At 42.1% G+C, this 17,635-nt stretch overlaps 1 protein-coding gene across 1 annotated transcript in view; it reads left to right on the top strand.

Annotated features, from left to right (window-relative positions):
* PEPD (peptidase D) overlaps window positions 1-17,635 on the top strand; it is a 145,576-nt gene that overhangs the window by 124,369 nt on the left and 3,572 nt on the right. Inside the window, exons 13-14 of the mRNA XM_010585121.1 lie at window positions 513-697; window positions 11,800-11,991. Of these exons, the coding sequence (XP_010583423.1) occupies window positions 513-697; window positions 11,800-11,991 (377 nt within the window). The remainder of the gene's footprint in view (window positions 1-512; window positions 698-11,799; window positions 11,992-17,635) is intronic.

The raw sequence follows: 17,635 nt of genomic DNA, 5'->3' as shown, positions 1-17,635 counted from the left end.
TGTGTTTTACACAGCCCATTAACACAAGGGAATCATTAATTTCTGGAGAGTGTCTTTGCCAGAAAGATGTGGGCTTTAAATCTTCTATGTATGTAGAAAAGTACTCTCCATCTCAAGTGTTCTAAATGGGTATGATCATTATTGAAAATAATAGGATAGTAATAGTTTATGCTCTGCATTTTAAATAACTGTATTTTACAGTTGACATTCTTTAGAAAACTCACTGATACATTTGCATCTGCATAGACATGTTTAGATACAATATCTTAACATTTCTTCATGTGGATCTGGATTATAAGGTGCTGCTGTTTATCAGCTGTAGTTTTCTGTGCATCGCATGCATGTTACGATGATTTTGTCTTGTTTAAAGTATTTTTGTGCTAATGTAGTTGCTTTTTCCACCTTTGTTTTTTGTATAAACAAAGGGCACATGTGTTACATCTTCTTTTTGAAAGTCGTCTTTAAAAACTTTTAGCAATAGTTAACTCAGCTGCTTGTTTCTGCTCTCTAAGGGGTCGCCTGGCCTGATATGCACCGTCTGGCTGACAGAGTCCATCTGGAGGAGTTGACTAAAATTGGCATTCTGAAAGGCAATGTAGATGACATGGTGAAGGTTCATCTGGGTGCAATATTTATGCCACACGGACTGGGACATCTACTTGGAATTGACGTGCATGACGTTGGAGGCTACCCAGAGGTTAGTGTTAGTCCATTCTCAACTGCCTTGCAGATTAACCCCTCTTAATTTGATCAGCATTTCTCTTAGTTTATGCACGATTAGCTGGTTGCATCTTCTCAGAGGTGGAGCAGATGTGCATTTAAGCGTGTCTTTTTCTGGATGTGATATTTTATGCAGTTTACTTTAAGGGAATCTATTAGTTCATTGACACAGAAATTGATTATGGGGACAAGTTAACTGATGCCACCCTTTGGGCATTCTTAATCTGTTAAATTTCTACATACATTGTGTTGTTCCTCCATGAGTCACCACTGTAACATATATCACTCAAGCATACCCTGTGCTGTGGCAGAGAACATCTCAAGTCTACCTGAGACCTGTAGTGGGAAGACTCACTTGCTTCCTTCCAGATGTGAGACAGCTGTGGGAGCCTACTGCTGCACCTGGGCTAGTAAATCCCAATGGCTGTGTCACATGGAAACAAGCTGGCTCATATTCCTGTCTTGAACTTTGGTCTCCAGTGTCAACATGGACACCAATGTAGATGTGTTGTCCTGGAATGAGAATTGAAAGAAAAAAATCCATCAAGGCTTCCAGTCTTTGCAAATGTGAAAGCATAACCTCTTGTATTCTGAGTTTCCTTGAATTAACATGATGGTTCATGACTGTGGTTTGAAAGCAGAATGGGTAAAATTCTGTAACTAATAAATGGTAAGAAGTTTGCAATGATACTGAAAAAAAAGTCTCTAAAGGGAATTGAACTTAAGGTTTGAATAAAGAAAGGAAGTTTACAGCAGCTTCAGAAATATTTCAGAAGGATTTTCTGTGTGTTATATTTTGGTTATTTGAGGCTAACTGTTTAAGGGTTTTCAATAATACAGTACGAAAATGGATCATTTGCGTTCTCTCTTGTGTAAGATGTTCTTTTACAAGAACCTGAAAAAGAAACTAAGAACTTGTTAGGTAAGGTTTAAGCATATTTTGGAGCATGTTCGTGTTGGGTGAACAGGCTACGTAACAGCTGCTATTGCTGGGTTCACTTTGCAGGCGGGGAAGAAACTGTATATATTTGCGGGTACTCGTTATGTTCACAATATAATTATTGTTGAGACACAATACTGTGGTGACAATGTATTGGCATCAGCTAATAAACTTACATGTAATAAAAATGGAACAAAAATCAAAAGCAACCCTATTCTGATTTTAAGATTTCTTCACTAGCTAATACAGAAAGGATGGATGTTTGCCCTTCTATCTTTCCCAATTGCATTCTCTCTGTGTACAAATAGAGGCATTCAGCAAAGCACAAGGGACGTGATTACTTGGAGAGTTCATGGACTTAAAAATCCAGGACTCCAATGTTGCATGCCTTTGCTTAGATTGTTTTCACTTGTGTTGTGAATAACCTTTCTGAATTTGGTGGGCTTACTACGGAAACTGGAGCACATGTTCAAGACTTGGTGGGGTAAAGAGATAACTAGTGAGAATTGTGAGAGTGAAAAGTACCGTGCTGGGTTTTTACTTAGAAACTGTATGCTTTGAAGGTTAGAGCAAGTACCTTAATTTCAAGGGAGATTTCTAGAACTGATTTTGGGGGAGTATAGAGCAATGGACCTTATATACCTTCCGTCTCTCAGCAGGTTTCTCAGTAGTGTGGCATATGAGCTGCAGAATCAGTTTTTGAAACAATTTTTATTTACGTATGACCAAATTTATAACTGTTAATTATCCAGTATGTTATATAATTTAAGCATCATTTTTCTGAAAGCAGACTGATCTATCCTCAGTTTTGAAAGAGCAACCTGTTATAGATAAAAATGGATATAGGGATTGTGTTGTCAAATGAGTTAGGCTCTCCACTTTCATACTTAACATGTAGAAATACCAGAGCTCTATGCGGGTAGAGAATTTTATACCTGCAAATATTAAAATTATTTGTTTGTGTAGACATGCAACTGCATTCTTACACTAAGAATGTTTGCATGGCTAATTTACTTTCAAAATCCAATCCTAAATAACAAATTTCCTGAATGTGAGGGAAGTATGTACGTGGGCTCACAGACAAATAGTTGAAGTTCTGTATTTGCATATTAATGTGCACATAGATGGATGTGTGGCATCAGCTTAGTTTGAAAAAGAATGAATTTGGGGTGCTGCAGAAGAGCTGCCCCTTTAAACTCTCCCTGCAGCGTTAATTCCACCTCTGTTAGACCCATCACTTCTTTCTGACCCAAAGCATGAGGCTCTTTATATTGGGTCATTTGACTAAGGTGAGGTACCTGAGCATCGGAGCACCTGATGGTGGAAAACCCACATCAAAAGCCTGTCGATGGAGTGAACTTCATTAGGCTTCTCTGGGCTTGAAGCTTTAATGGGAGGCACGGTCCCTGCCCGCGGCAGGAGGGAGACGTAGGGCTGCGGGGCCAGGGAGGCACTGGAAGGCTTCAGGGGACGTGGTTTTCCCCAGGTAAATCAAAACGTGAGGAATTGGGCACCTCTCATGTGAGTGTGATACGTGTCTGTATTAAATGGGAGAAGGTTTTTTATCTGCGCCTCATTGTTCCATGAGAAAATGCATTTTGAAGACATCTAGTATGCTGTGGAGTGATTTTTGGTGCGTTTTAAATCTCAGCTAGCAAGATTTTCAAAGGAATTTCATAAAGCCATTTGTGTGTTTATTGTACACTGAGCCCATGCCTGTAGTATCATGCTCTTTTTTCTAGCTGGTTAAGAAGCAAGTTATTTGCTTTTGGCTGAGGGAATTTCTGGGAGTATTACAAAGGATTTTTTAAAAATAAAAACTTTCCAAGTGGATATTATTCCATTATTTTTCCTCAAGTGTAAACAGTTACATTTGGAATAATACAATAAGCTTTAATTTCCTAATTTTTATCCGTCACAAAGTTTTGTGTGTTCCAAAAAAACTATTTCCAGACATTGTTAGCTTAGATTAGTTATTCATTAGTAGCCAAAGATTTATTTTTTCAAAATTGGCAATAATAAGTTTTCATCTTTTCCAGTAAGCTGCTTTCACATGCAGCATTGAACAAGCACTTTCTTCCTCTTCGACAAACACTGTAAAAAACTTGCACATTTTCTGCAAAGGATACTCTGGGATATTAGAAAAATATAACGCTTCCTTTTTTTTTTTCTCCATGATAAAGAGTAATTGGTTTTGGCCAGCAATAAGTACAGCTTAGCAACTGTGTTTAGGGCAAGATTTTTAAAAGAGCGTAACCACCAGTGTTTTCCATTGAAGCATGTAAGTAAATGTCCTGATTTTCAGAAGTACTCGGCAGTCAAGAGCTCCTTTGGGAGTCAGGTCTCCCACAGTGTACCGTGGTATTCCTCACGGGGAAACCGAGCATCGAACGCTTCTTTGAAAATCCGTCTACTTCTTTTAAGGGTCTAACTACAACTTGAGCAGTTCTGAAAATTCAGCCCCAGTGGTACTAATCACTTCAGAAAATCTGGCCCTTAGTCAGACAGAGCTAGCTTCAAAGGGTGAAAACTCCACTGGGCTTAGCTTCAGCTGTAAAATTTAATCATGGAGATGGTTTTCCCACACTCTTTCATTTGTTTCTGGGTAAATTCGATATGGGATATAAATGAGGGTTCGTGCCTGTTGCAATGGAGAAAATGTGGTAGGTGATCCCAAATTTTCAGACCCTGAGGTAGATGAGGCTGAAGTTTTCATTTAAATCTAGGTTCTGCGTCTCTAGATGCTTGAGTTGATTCAATTTCATGTTATATTAATTGACTGTAAGGCTCTAAAGAATGCTAAGTATATTTGATGACTTTCTATAATAATAAGCCAGTTAATTTAAGTTAGGTTAATAACTACTGTGACTTTAACATCTTGTGAATTACAAGTTTCATTTTGTTTTGTCTTTAAACTAAGGTAAATCTTATAATTTTAAAAGTTTTAATTCAGTTCTCTATTCTCATGAAAAGCTGATCCTTTCATCGCTATTCTGCATCAGCAAATTAAGGTTAGAGGTTTGTTTTGATCCTGGAGTTATCCATGTCTTTCCATTACTGTGCATGCTTGGGGAACCTCTCTGCTACTCAGAGAGGTATACAAGCTGCATCTGGCTCTAACAGAAATCTTGCTTCTGGATCCCAGATGACTGTCTGGGGATTTAGGTCACCAAACCTACTAGAGAATACAGGAATAATCTTGTTCCCTTTCTTGTTCTGGCAAAAATTATTTTCCTTATGTATCCTACTTTATGCTGAAGCAGAAGATTTCATTTTTTTGTGGTTAGCATTGCAAATGATGCATTAATGTTTTTTCCTTTAAGAAGCAGAAGATGAGGTGAATTTACCAAGAAGCCTAAAGCTGTTATGTAGAGCCCCAGTGATGCAAATTGCTTCACTTGGTCATAACCCTGCAAAGCCTTGCTGTAGCTGTGCCTACCCAGGACCTGCAAACATGAAACAACCTGTATGGTAGGCACTTATATGAGCAAAGAGTAAAAGGGCCTTCCACCAGTTTTAGCTTTAGTTTTTGTTCTTGCAAGCGATTGTATGCCTTGAGAAAAGATTAGGAGAAAAAAACCCTGCTGCTTCTACTTCATGGGGTCCCCTTGAATCACTTTCTTTTTGATTCTTTGAATTCGTCCATAGCAGAGCCCTATGGTTGTGTGGGCCGTTGAGCAGGCAGAGTGCAGGTAAGAAACAAACTGGTGAAGACTTTAAATTCCACAGCATTTCCATGCAGAGCAGCACAGAAATCCGTGGTGCTTACTGTTACCTGTTGGGTCTAACACCAACCAGGAGAGTTTCCTGCAGTGTAAGATTCTCCTGTGGGATTTTAAACCCCTCCCAGAGTTAGGTTAATAGATCTTCTTACCTTGCTGTGGCTCAGAAGAATTGTGATCGGTTCCCAGCAGCTTTTCCCTGTGAGGACAGATGCTGGAGTTTGGGTGTTTATGGAAGCTTAGGACTTGAGCAGAGGCAGAAGAGGAGGGAAGGCTCAGGTGCTGTGTCAATGCAGTGCCATGGTGCAGAACATGCCCTGTCATACCCCAGGGTTTCCCTCCTCTGAGAAAGAAAGTGTCGTGTACTTGGGGGGGTTTTGTTGCTTGGTTTGGGTTTCATTAGTTCTGGTTAATTTTTTTGAAGGAGATACTTGCTTATGATTGTTTTACTTGTTGAAGTTTGTTGCAAAAGACTTTGTGTGCTGAGAGATTTTTTATCTGAATATTTATTGTCCAAAGCTTTCTGAAATTTTAGCAGAGACTAACAGAGCTTCTGTGGTTTTGAAGAGTTTATTCTAGGCACAGGAGGAGAGAAAAACCAAAATGGTACAGTCCTGCTTTCAATTATAAGTAAAAATAAGGTATAAAAAGTATCCTAGGCATGCTTTAGCGGTTCTGCTATGCAATTTCCACTAATATTAGTATCAAAAGATCACAAAAGAAAAAGCTCTTTCATTTACGGCCATCGCCTGTATATGCTTTCAGTGTTTCACAAGAAAACCTGTCCATTAGACTTTAAATGGTGCTTGTCACTGGTCTCATTTTAAAACAGTGTTGCTGGTAGCTTTTGCAGTTCTTTATCTCATGTCTTACTAATTCTCTATCTAAAGATTCTCCTCATCTTCCAGGTTTATGTTGTAGTTGTCAACTTGGTGATTTTTACTATGTGCTATTTCTTTTTTTTTTCCTCACGGTTAGGTTTTAAGAAAAAAGAAAAAAAAAACCTATGTTTTATTATTTCCATTATGATAGCAGTGGAGCTTGGTGACATCTAAGGATCAGGAAGCAAAAATGACATGGGAAGTTATGCTCAGAAGCACGCTGTAGCGATGGATTGAAATTCAGTTCTATCTGACACAGAGCAGGCAGCGGTGCCTTGAACAACTGGCAGGCAATTCTTCTTCATTCCCTGCAATAACAGGAAAGTTATTAAGCAGCTTAAACCTGATATCACAGTTAATACCTAGGAAAAGACAAAAATGTTTCAAATAAAAAGAGCCAGTTAAACATCATGTGCCCTCCTTTCCCCCAATATTAACTTTGAGCTGTGTCCCAAAAGCTCCAGCTAGTAATTAGATTCTCCTGCAGAAATGGAAGCTTTGACTTAAAAATGCCACAAGTGGTATGTGGTGCTTGGGGCATGTTCTCCTGTAACCTGCTGCTGATTTCAAAGGCAAGACTGATGAGCAGTTCCTTCAGGTGACTAGGCAGCTCAGGCTGCTGGGAAAAAGCAGGATAGATTGAATAAACTAATCTTCATTAGTAGCACTCAGCAAGAGAAACAAGGGCTTAGAGAGAAGGGACCAGGAGACAAGTGAAATGGAATTCAAGACTTTTATTTTATTAGCTGCATAGAGCTCCGTTCTTTTTACAATAAATGAGCTAATTAGAAGTTGGGTACATGCAGTGGGAGAATAAGGAAGAGTCAAAGAGCTGAGATTTCACTTCAGTGTTGATTTCATGTAATCTAAATATAATCTTAGTATTCTGACTAATTTAAATACTCGATTGCACTTAGCTTGGTAAAACGGTTAGGACTTCACTGTACTGAATGTGGTCCAACTGCAACAGTCTATTTGTTAGTCTCAAAAAAGTTCCGTGATGATTTAGCTGGAAAAAAGTACCAGAAACTAGTTTGTGTCGCTACGTGAGCCTTTTACGTGGTTCAGTATTTGCAGTTATGAGTAGCTTCGGCGATGTGTGCTGTGGCCATGTTTTGCTGCCATTGCTGGCTTGAGGAAACTTCTGGGGGATGGCAACTAAGTGTTGCAGTCCCTGGTTTCAGCAGGGAGGGTGTCCCTGCATCTCTGCGCTTCCGCATCCCTAGCTAGTGTAATGGCCCTGTGGGCGATGACCAGCCAGCACAGAGACATCACCTGTGGTTTTCTTCTGTCCTGATCCAAAGACAGACCCAAGATCAGGCTCACCCGAGTGGGCCTGGAGCTATTTCTGCTTCTGATCACTTTGGTAGCCGGTGTCTGTGGGACAAGATCCAGCATGATGCACATTGCAGTTCTTCCATGGAAAAAGCAACATATACACCCATTAACCATTGAGTTGCTTAGGAGCAGGCAGTAATTCATCCTTATACTGAGGTATTCTGCGGATATTGCAACTTCTAGTCTTCCACAGCCGTTTTCTGGGGGACAGACATATTTGCATACTTCCTAATTCCCTGCTTATTCCAAAAATAGATCTATATTTTATATTACTTGCACACAACTTAATTTGAACTTTTATTTTGCTTACATAGTAATGAAATCAGTTTACATAATAATTTTCTTGTTCCCTTGACAATCCTTATTGCCTAGACATGCTGGGTTTTGTTACCTTACATGAACCATTAATTGGAATCTGATGTTCTTGGCAGGAGTACAGTCACAAATGACAGTGTCATACATCTGTGCTTACTGTGGGGGAAGTGTCTCAATTTTAAAATGTGAGCAGAACCTCCAAATAAAATCAGTCTTAGAAAACAATTTTGGATATAGTCTGTTGTTGCAATATACAGGAAAATAAACAGTTCTTTGAAAAGTAATTTTCCCAGAATATCACTGGGAGTGTCTTTTTAGATGCCTAGGTGTTAATATTTTCTAGATTATTCTCTACACTTTTTTGAGGCAAATGACCAGCTTATGCTTTACAGTTGTACAGCACTGAGTGCGACAGGGTCCTGCTCCATGGCCGGGCCTCCAGGGTATAATGGTAATAGAAACAGATATCCACATAGCTGCTGCACCAGTTTTAACGTTTTTTACTCTTCATTTCATCTAACTACAAAACAACATCATGGTTATTGTTGAAAACAAGGCGTTAGTTGTTTAGCTGCAGAATATAGGGAAGTTCCCTCCTCGCAAAGAAGAAAATCCGTTAATGGCAGAAGATGCATACCAATGAATGACAGTGCAAGGCTTTGCTCCCAACAGGGTTTGACTTGGTGGAAAATGGTGACGTCCTTGTTGCAGACCTGTCACCTTCTGTTTGGGGGGTGGTAGTGTTTCAGTCATTAAAAAAATCCTCAGTTTGTTCTAGTTTTCATAAACTGAAGCACACTGATGGCTGAGAACTGTCAGCTCCTAGACGTGATGGCCGTGGTGGCTATTGAGACGGTCACGAGTGCCCAGAGATCAGATGTCATTTGGGATGCTGAAGCCATCATTTGATGTACATTTTAATCCAGTGCTGTTCTCAAAAGAAGGAATTTTTTCATCTCCCCCGCTTGGTCATCTTCCCCTCTCTGCTTGTTCCCTGTCCCAGCTCATGTTGTTCTTCAGCCTTGCAGCAAGTTGGACTGGGACTGTCCTCCGCTTAGGGTATGCATGGCCACGTACATGCGGTAGCCAGAACCTGTCTCTCTCTTCATCCATTTCACGCATCTCTTCGTAAACACCTTGCTAGCCTCCATTAAAAGGGAGCATAGGGCTTCCTCCCTGCATGTCCACCCACTGGTGTCCTGCTTGCTGTCTTTGAAAAGCTGAGCGGTGTTACCCTTTCTCTGAAGGCCCGTTAGAGATGCTTTCATGGAAGAGATACAGCTGCTGCCACTTACACAGTGACTTCAGTGCCTGCGAAATCCAAAGATCTGGAGGTGAAACCAAGAGCCGACACAACCTAGACTTGAGACAGGATGGGGGGAATATCAAAAACTGTGTGTGAATTCCTTCTAGAGAACTTAAAATTTTACTTTGGGGGGAGCAGAGTATTCAGGTGCCCACTCTGCATTGCTGACAGCCAGGGGAGCCTGTGCTGCTGAAGGAGGTTTCCAAACGTGAATACCTGGGTCTTGCTGCTGGTCTGTAGTTGTGTTATTACCTTCTTGGAGGAAGTACTAAAAGCAGAATCAGACTGCAGGCAATCCACAGAAGATGTCTACACATTGCCTTAACAGCTGTACAGAGGTATCTGAAGTGGGCATTGAGGCTTGATTGTCACACCTGGTGGTAAACCTCATTTGTTTTAAGAAAAGGCAAAAAAATGCAGATGCCGTGTCAGGGCTGCCTTCAGAGGGTGTTTGCCATTGTTTTCCTCGCTGCGCATTCATCTTTCTAGCATCTGTCTTGGATTGACTGCCTCGGAAAAGGCATTTTCAAGTAGAATTGAAGAGAAGTGTACTTAAAAGCCAAATATGGGTTGTTTGTTGTAAAGCAGCCGATAGATAGTTGGCAAGACACCAAAAGGTCCAGACACTAATCTAATTGTTTACAGCTCATGGAGAGATTAATCCACAAGATTGGATGCCCTCATTTCCTTTACGCATTACAATGAATATGTGAGATGCCAAACCCCATGGGGCAGCAGCAGAAAGAAAAATGGCTCCATTTCAGTGCAGTTATTGTTTCAAGTTTAGAAATATATTGATTCTCTTTGGGTTTTGATAAGAATATAAATGCAAAGTGCCTTGCTTACCATCAGAGTATTCTTGTTTCCTAGCCTCAGTAAAACAAAATTGTCCTTTCTTATTTTAGTGTACTATAATGCTCTGCAAAATTCAGATCAAACATAGGAAATAAAATGTATCAAAGACACAGTGAAAATGGTCAGGATACACTTGCTGGCTTGCGAGGGCAAGCAAATGCTCCGCATTTCTGAAAAATGGGCAAACCTACCCACTGATGTCCAGGCTGGTGAGCTCTGAAAATCTTGACTGCTCTAAGATGCCGTGCATTGGAACAGAAGCTCTGCAAAGGGAAAAAATCAACCCCAGTATTGCCTGGGTGACCGGTGAGAATAAAACAAACACTGCTGAGTGGCTGTTGCAAGCAGGATTTCTGTGAAACAGGCTTTCTCTGAACTGAAAGTGGAGCTCAGGAGCAAACAGTACTGTGGGGCTATATACACTTTGAAGAGCGAATGATTCAACGAGACGAAAACGTGGCTAATCTGCAGGGTATGCTCCTGCCTCCCTCTGCCCCCCTGCATTGATCTGGCAGAAACACGGGAGCACAGCCATGCCGGGACGTGCAGCCCCGGCTGCCAGGCACCGGGGTAGCACTGGGCAGCGCGCTTTGCCCTGGAGAAAGGGGATGTTTCATCCTCGTGATACCAGTCACACACTGCTAGTGATCCTGAAAGGAGTCGCTCCTTTTGCTGGCGAGGAAAATTACAGTGACTTTGGCCAGAAGCAGGATTTGGGAATGCTACCTGGAGACCAGATAATAACACCTTGGTCTTGCAGACCTGTTAACCTCTGACTGACTGGCTGAAGTGGAAAAGTGTTCATGAGCAAAGTGTGTGTGTGTGTTTGCCAGCTAGTGGGCCTGTGAGCTGTTTACTGGTCATCACAATATTTTGTTGATGAAATTTTGCTACAGTTGCAAAGAATTTTCAAAAAGCTAAGGGGATTGAGATATATTTATTCCGATGTTGCAATACCTGGCACATTTGGGGGAAGAAAATTAATATCCTGAACTAGTCTTTGCAGTGTTTCTAATTCCTTGACTAAGCACGTCCTCATATATCATTTCACTTTACCAGCTTTTGGGAGGAAGAGAATGTTTTGCTAGTCAGGACTTGTTTTGACTTAGTTTTTAATAATATCAGTCAGCACCGTGTTGCCTGAAAGTCTGAATCTGACAAAAGTTTAGTTTTAAATGGGCTGCTTTTATGAGGTCATGTGTAGACTCATTGCTCCTGAATCAAGATCATAAATGTGTAATTTTAATAACATTCTGTGAAAATAAGCATTTGCGTATCCTTGGAGAAATTGTTCTCTGCTGCATAGTTCAGCTATTTCAGCCATGACGTGGAGGGGGCATTTCAAGATTTGCACGTCGCTTAAAATTTTGTACTTTGCAAGGGAGGGTATAGAAAGAAATAGTGCAAGTAAGTATTTTTTCTCTGTAGTGCAGTACTTCTCCCAATGTAGAGAGTGACAGTATCAAGCATATCCAAAGCCAGGATTTCTGTGGTGCAAAAACCAGTTTGGGTGTTGAGTGGAAAGCTGGTCATTGATGTACATGAAAGTTAAGTGAGGGACTGATGAGAGAAAGGTAACTGTACAGCACGGTTTCAGTCCTCTACTTCCCAACTAGTTTTTGTATTTGGGGTCTCTTATGGAGCAGTCGGCGTAGGAGGGTCTTGATAAAAGGTCACCATGGATTGCCTTTCTGTCTGTCAGAACCAGTGTTTCTTCCGCAGGGAGTGGAGCGCATTGACCTGCCAGGGCTCAGGAGCCTGCGCACCGCCCGCAGCCTGGAGCAGGGCATGGTGCTGACTATCGAGCCAGGCATCTACTTCATCGACCACCTCTTGGACCAAGCCCTCCGTGATCCTGCGCAGTCCTGTTTCATCAACAATGATGTCCTGCAGCGCTTTAGAGGATTTGGTGGGGTGAGTAATTCTTAACCGGATGGTTTTCTGAAATTGGTTTTCTGTTTGTTTGCCTTTACTCTGTACTTGAGAAGAAATCTTTTGGAAGTTGTAATGTATTGCACATAGGGCAGTTCCTGAAGCAGCACCTTGGGCCATTTGACCCTGCAGACAAACTGGGGGGGGGGGGGGGGGGGGGTTATTTTTAAATGCAGTTTTATACTTGTGAGATCTGATTAACGATAGACCCATATTTTTCTGTTGATTGAAATACCTTCTGCCAGCACTGTCCAGTGACTTGCCAGGTAGGTGTTCTGTCCAATGTGTGAAACATGTACGTTATGAAATACGAGACTAAGGTCCATGTTCCAGAGTTAGCTTCCTTGACAGCAGCACAGTCTGGTGCTCCCTCCCAGGGCAGAAGAGCCTGATGCTGTTTTTAAGTCAGGGAGGCAGTAGAGAAAAACAGCAATATTGCTCTTACTGGACCATTACCAGAATGGCGCAAAATGCGTGAATGTAAAGCCTTCCCTTTTCCAAGGGAATGGCCGATGGTCTTCACGAGCACCCGTGCTCAAGGTATTGCACTGCAGGCTTGGGCAGCAGCGTGCGCGCAGGAAGGTTGGCTGGCTCGGGAGGTAGCCGTGATCTGGGCGATCATTCCCATGTAGGCAGCTGCTGTGCGAGTCAGAGGGGCCTCGTTTCTCCATGCTCTCCAGGGCACATTTCCCATTCAAAGCCACCGCCCTCACAGAGCGTTTAGCAGTTGCAGTGGCTTCCAGTGGGTTTTCATTTTAGCAGGGCAAGCATTTGAAGGGTGCCGCATTGTTCTCCGAGCTTCCGTATTCATGCACGGAGAAGATAGAGCAGGCAGCTGCAATGCCCCATCCTCCTCATGGCTTTTCTGCTAAGTCTCAACAAAGCTAACAATCACTGGCAACAGCGGTGATTTTCTGGTATGAAAAGTCACTCGTTAGGAATTGTCTGCTGCTCCCATTGACTAATTTATCACTGTACACCAGCCATGAGAGGGTAATTACTGTAACGCTTTTGGTCTGAGCTGGCTTTGAACCACCAGCCCCGACAGAAAAGCTGTGTGTGCCATCGCCAGTCGCGTGAACCAGCCGGGCTCCTGGGCAGCCGCCCGTGGAGGCTCCCCATATGATGTGTGTGCAGCCTTATCAAGAGACGTGGGACTTCACCCTCGCTGGTATTTAATTCACTGCTGAGGTTTGGGATGTTACCTGTCTCTGTGTTGTTTCTTTATCAAGACTTGCCAGCCAGCCAACTGAGATACTGGTGAACAAAAGGCAGCTAACTCTGTATTTTCTAACTGTGAGCACATTATATATGGCACCACACGCTGAAGCATATTTTGAAGGAACACTGTAATGCGCTTGTGTAGCTTGACACTGCAACAAAAACAGGTTTAACTGTCTTGTAAACACTCTGTGGGAGTTTTTCGGCAGTTGCCTTGATTCCTAGTGACCTTCCTCTGGAAATGCTCAGCAAAGCCCACGTTTTTCCATGACTTGCTGTGAATGCGCACTCCAGCTCTGCAGCTTGAGGCGTGCATGTGGCTCACCTGCTGCCTGTGTTGGCATGGAATAGGAGTGACAGCACAGGATCTCTACCTTGGTAATAAGTTGCTGGATCAGGCACTTTTGTTCCAGAGATTTCAAGCAAAGTCTAACTTTCTCCCCTGTTTTTTGCTTAGCTTCCTGTAATGATGACTTGTAAGGAGAGCTAGCCAACAAACTTTGCTAAAAGGGGGAGCTGCCCAAAAACGATTGAGCAAAAATCTAGATCTCTGATCCCCCTGTGAACAATACATTTTACTTAGAGAGAAAAAAATAGTAATACACACATACCCTGAGCCAGATGTTGTCACTTGATTTTGTCCAGGAGAAGAATGGAAATAAAATGTGAGACTGAAGTACATCCGAATATTTCTGAATTCTACACAAAAGCTGAATTATAATGCAATCAAAATTAATTTTTCCATCTTTACAATTCTGACTTATTCTGCATAAATAGAAGATGCAAATTGTGCTGTGTAGCGTGCTTAGTTATCTACATGCTGGTTCATTCTAGTTTATCCAGAATGAGTAAGTATTTCTCTCAAAAGCATGTCAGAAAACTTTCTCTCCACATGATTAAAAAAGATCTTGTGAAGCCTAGTGCTGTTACTGACAAATACTAATAGTACAGGGGTTAGTATTGGTGTCAGTTCTAGCTAAAGACCTCACCACAGCCTATCCAATCTTCCTTTAAGTTTAAAAGAAAAATACATTCTACAAAAGGAAATAAGTAGTCCATTTCCCTCTGCAGAGCTCAGCACTAATTAAAATGTTCTTAATTCGGTTTAGTTTAATTCACTTCAAAAATGAACTTACGTTAACCAAAGTAATTCTGAGTAAGACTGTCCACACAGGGGATTTGTGGATTTTAATGAATTGACCTTGAATTCATGTCTTTTCTGGGCTTTGGATAATTTTCTTGACTGTGACAAGTCTCTGCATTGAGAAGAGAAGCTCTTTTGCCGTGCCAAAAAGGGCAAGACTGTAGCCATTTATTGTAATTCATGCTGCCTGGTATTAGCCATAAAGAGATTGTAAAAGCTGCAAGAGCAGGAAAGAATGAGAGAGCACAGGAGGTTTTCCTTCGCCCGCTCTGCATTGCTGCCAGTGTGCTGGGCGTGTGCTGCCGGCACCGGCACCGCTCCCGCGCACACTCGGAATAGGTCCGTCGGCAGCCCAGCCTTCCCATGTCCCTGTCTGTAACACAGACACCCGGCCTTCGTGGCTGTGACTGCTGCTCAGGGACCTCGTAATTTGGGCGTTTACCAAACAAGAGCTGTTCTGGGTCACATATGGATCCCTCTGGAGGGAGGCAAGAAGTTTTGCTAGGGCATCTGCTTCCGAGAGCACCGGCTGCCCTGTCTGAAGCCCTAAACTCTTTACTTGATAGCCATTGAGATCAATCCTTCACAAGCTTCCTCGGCCAATTTCGGGAAGTCGGTCACGTGTACTTCAGTTCTCCATCTGCAAAACTAAGGTCCAATTTACTGAGGTCATAAATTCTGTGGGGCAAGGGCTGCCGTCGGGCACTGGCACAGTGCCCGTCACAGGGCACCTCTGCTCTGCCTGGACTCTACCCGCGCCACTCTCATAAATAAACATAGATGTGCAAATAGAGGTATGTGTATATGGCTGTATATATTGCTCAGGAAAAGCAGGCGATTCCTCAGGGAAGGGGAAATACCGACTCCAAATGCTGCCCTTTAGGGTTTGACATTTCCATTCTTCATAAGCTGATTACTGATTCATGCAGTTCATATGATGTTTTCTCAAAGACCCAGTAAAACTGTTCCATCTTTTTTTGGCCTTAAATATCCAGTCTCTTTTCAGTCTTTATTTTTCCCTAGGATTTGTAGAACTAGCTCTAGACTTAATATGTTAAAACTCATTTGCAGATTTTTCTCATTTAAAAGTTAAATAGATTTACAAAGCCCAGGACCTTGCAGATCCGCTAATACTACAATATTTTTCAAAACAATAGTACTTCCCTTACTCAGGAACAAATGTTAAATGAAATAAAAAGCAGGATATTTAATTGCTTCTACCTTTGGTTCACAGAGCCATGCAGTTGTCTCTGTCCTGATTTTTATTTTTCAGAAGGTTGAGCTCTGTTTCTGAGTTTATGGTGAATGTGTGTTGTGGAATGAAATAGTTTACTAGGCAATAAACATTATGCTCATCTGCTTTTTAATATTTCATATTATGCAGCAGTAATAATGCTACACAGCATTTTTTGAAAAGTTTTCCTAGAAAAGCAGTTGTCATAATGAAATATATAGCTTTCTTTAAAGTTCTTGTAAGAAAAGTGATAGTTGTAGGCAACCCAAAACCAGCAACTAGTTGCTTATAAACCTTCTTTAACCCTTTTCTCTTAAGTTGTCTAATTAACATAATTAGGTTAAGGTAAGAGCAGTTGTTTCTAACCTGTATTTAGCTTATAGTTTATTGCTTCTTTCTGAGCCTGGATGAAGGGACTGCGTGCCTGAAGCTTCTTTTTCCAGCCGTATCAGTTGATCTAATAAAATACGTGATCTCACCCTACTAATCTTGATCCTCTTTTATAAAATATTTATATGTGGACCTTTAAAATAAAGCGTGCCTTACATGAGGACTTGCTTGTGAATAAGAAGAGGAAAGACTGGCAGCATGGGCAGAGAAAGAGTCATTGTGTAGCACAGAGCCTATTAGCCTTGACAGAAGACAGCTTGGCGTTGCTAACAGGAAAGTGCTTTCCCCAACCCTGCAAAGTACCTGCCTATCCCTGGGTTTGATGTAAGGGCAGCTCTATTTCCTAACCAGTTTCCCTGAAATACAGAAGTCTAACCCTGCTCGTGGTAAGTTTGCTCTGTTAAGAATTATTGGTGAGTCGAAACGAGTCCCCTTGGCTACATGCATCTGCCTCTGTAGGATACCAGCTATAAAAAGAGACACATGGATCCTTCAGCCGGACAGAAGCACATGTGCTCATTTACTTTGTGGGGTAGCATGTGTGGCCCACGTCCTGTCATCATTTCCCAGGCAAGTCTCGCGCTCTAAATCTTGCAGTGATAGTATTGCTGCTTTCCGCAGCCATAATGAAACAAATGCTCAATAGATTAAAAAAAAAAAAAAGGACACATGTCACCAGTGGTATTTTTTAATCACATCTGGGATCTGTCATCATGCAAATCTGGACTATTTAATTGGCAAAAATTGTTTCTTGATTCTCAAAACCCTTTTATATATATCATCATCCAAAAGAAATGAATGAGCGCTACAACCCTCTTCCCTTGGAAGATAACACAGGAGGCTCTGGGGAGCATGACTGTATTAGTAAGTCAGGACAAAGTGCGAGGCTGTATATATAGCTGACAGCAGCCCTGGTATTTAACTCCTATGCTGTCCTTGGCTGTGCCCGCACAGCCCTGCTTTGGGACAGAGTTGGGTCCACTGAGTCGAGCGACTTGATGGTCTGTTGCTGACATTAGGCAGTTGTGCAGTCAGGTCTATCTAGACAGATCATGCCACTACCCTTGATAAGAAAAAGGTATTTTAGGGACAGTCCTGGCATTCCTGGCCACCTCACCTTTGCAGGAGTGCTTTTTGAAGGGTGTCATTTCACACCAAAAAAGCAAAGCCTCCCCTGGAGTGTTTGCAGAGCATGCTGAAAGCTGCTGGTACAACAAACCTCACACCTCAGTTTGCTGTTCCTTTAAGCCGTGTTCGATTCCAAACCACTCCGTAGCCCTGAAACAAGCAGCACTGTTGAACAAAGAGCCTGCAAACAGGGACAGCTCTGAGAGCAAGTTTCATAACCACTGTCCCCTGCTGGGAAAGGCAGTCCCAAGCCAGTGAGCCTTGCCAGGCAGATCCAGCATCTTTTGTCCATTTGGATACAAGACAAGACCAAATGCCGGGCTCTCCTGTAGGGAAGGTTTTGCAGGTCCTCTGAAGCTGCTTCTTGCTGCTGCTGAGTTTAAGCTCAGGGTGAAGCATGGAGTGTGTGAGGAAAAGAGCAAATGCAAAAATTTCCTCCCCCTTGAGAACCTGTGTTCCTCTGCACTTGTGTTGCTTTTAGGCAAAGGAAAAATGTGCACTGAGAGTGA

The sequence above is a fragment of the Haliaeetus leucocephalus genome, unplaced genomic scaffold (assembly GCF_000737465.1).
Source record: "Haliaeetus leucocephalus isolate CR32 unplaced genomic scaffold, Haliaeetus_leucocephalus-4.0 Scaffold92, whole genome shotgun sequence".
Lineage (NCBI taxonomy): Eukaryota > Metazoa > Chordata > Aves > Accipitriformes > Accipitridae > Haliaeetus > Haliaeetus leucocephalus.
Note: the sequence above shows the minus strand (reverse complement) of the source record. Positions and strands in the feature narration are given on the sequence as shown.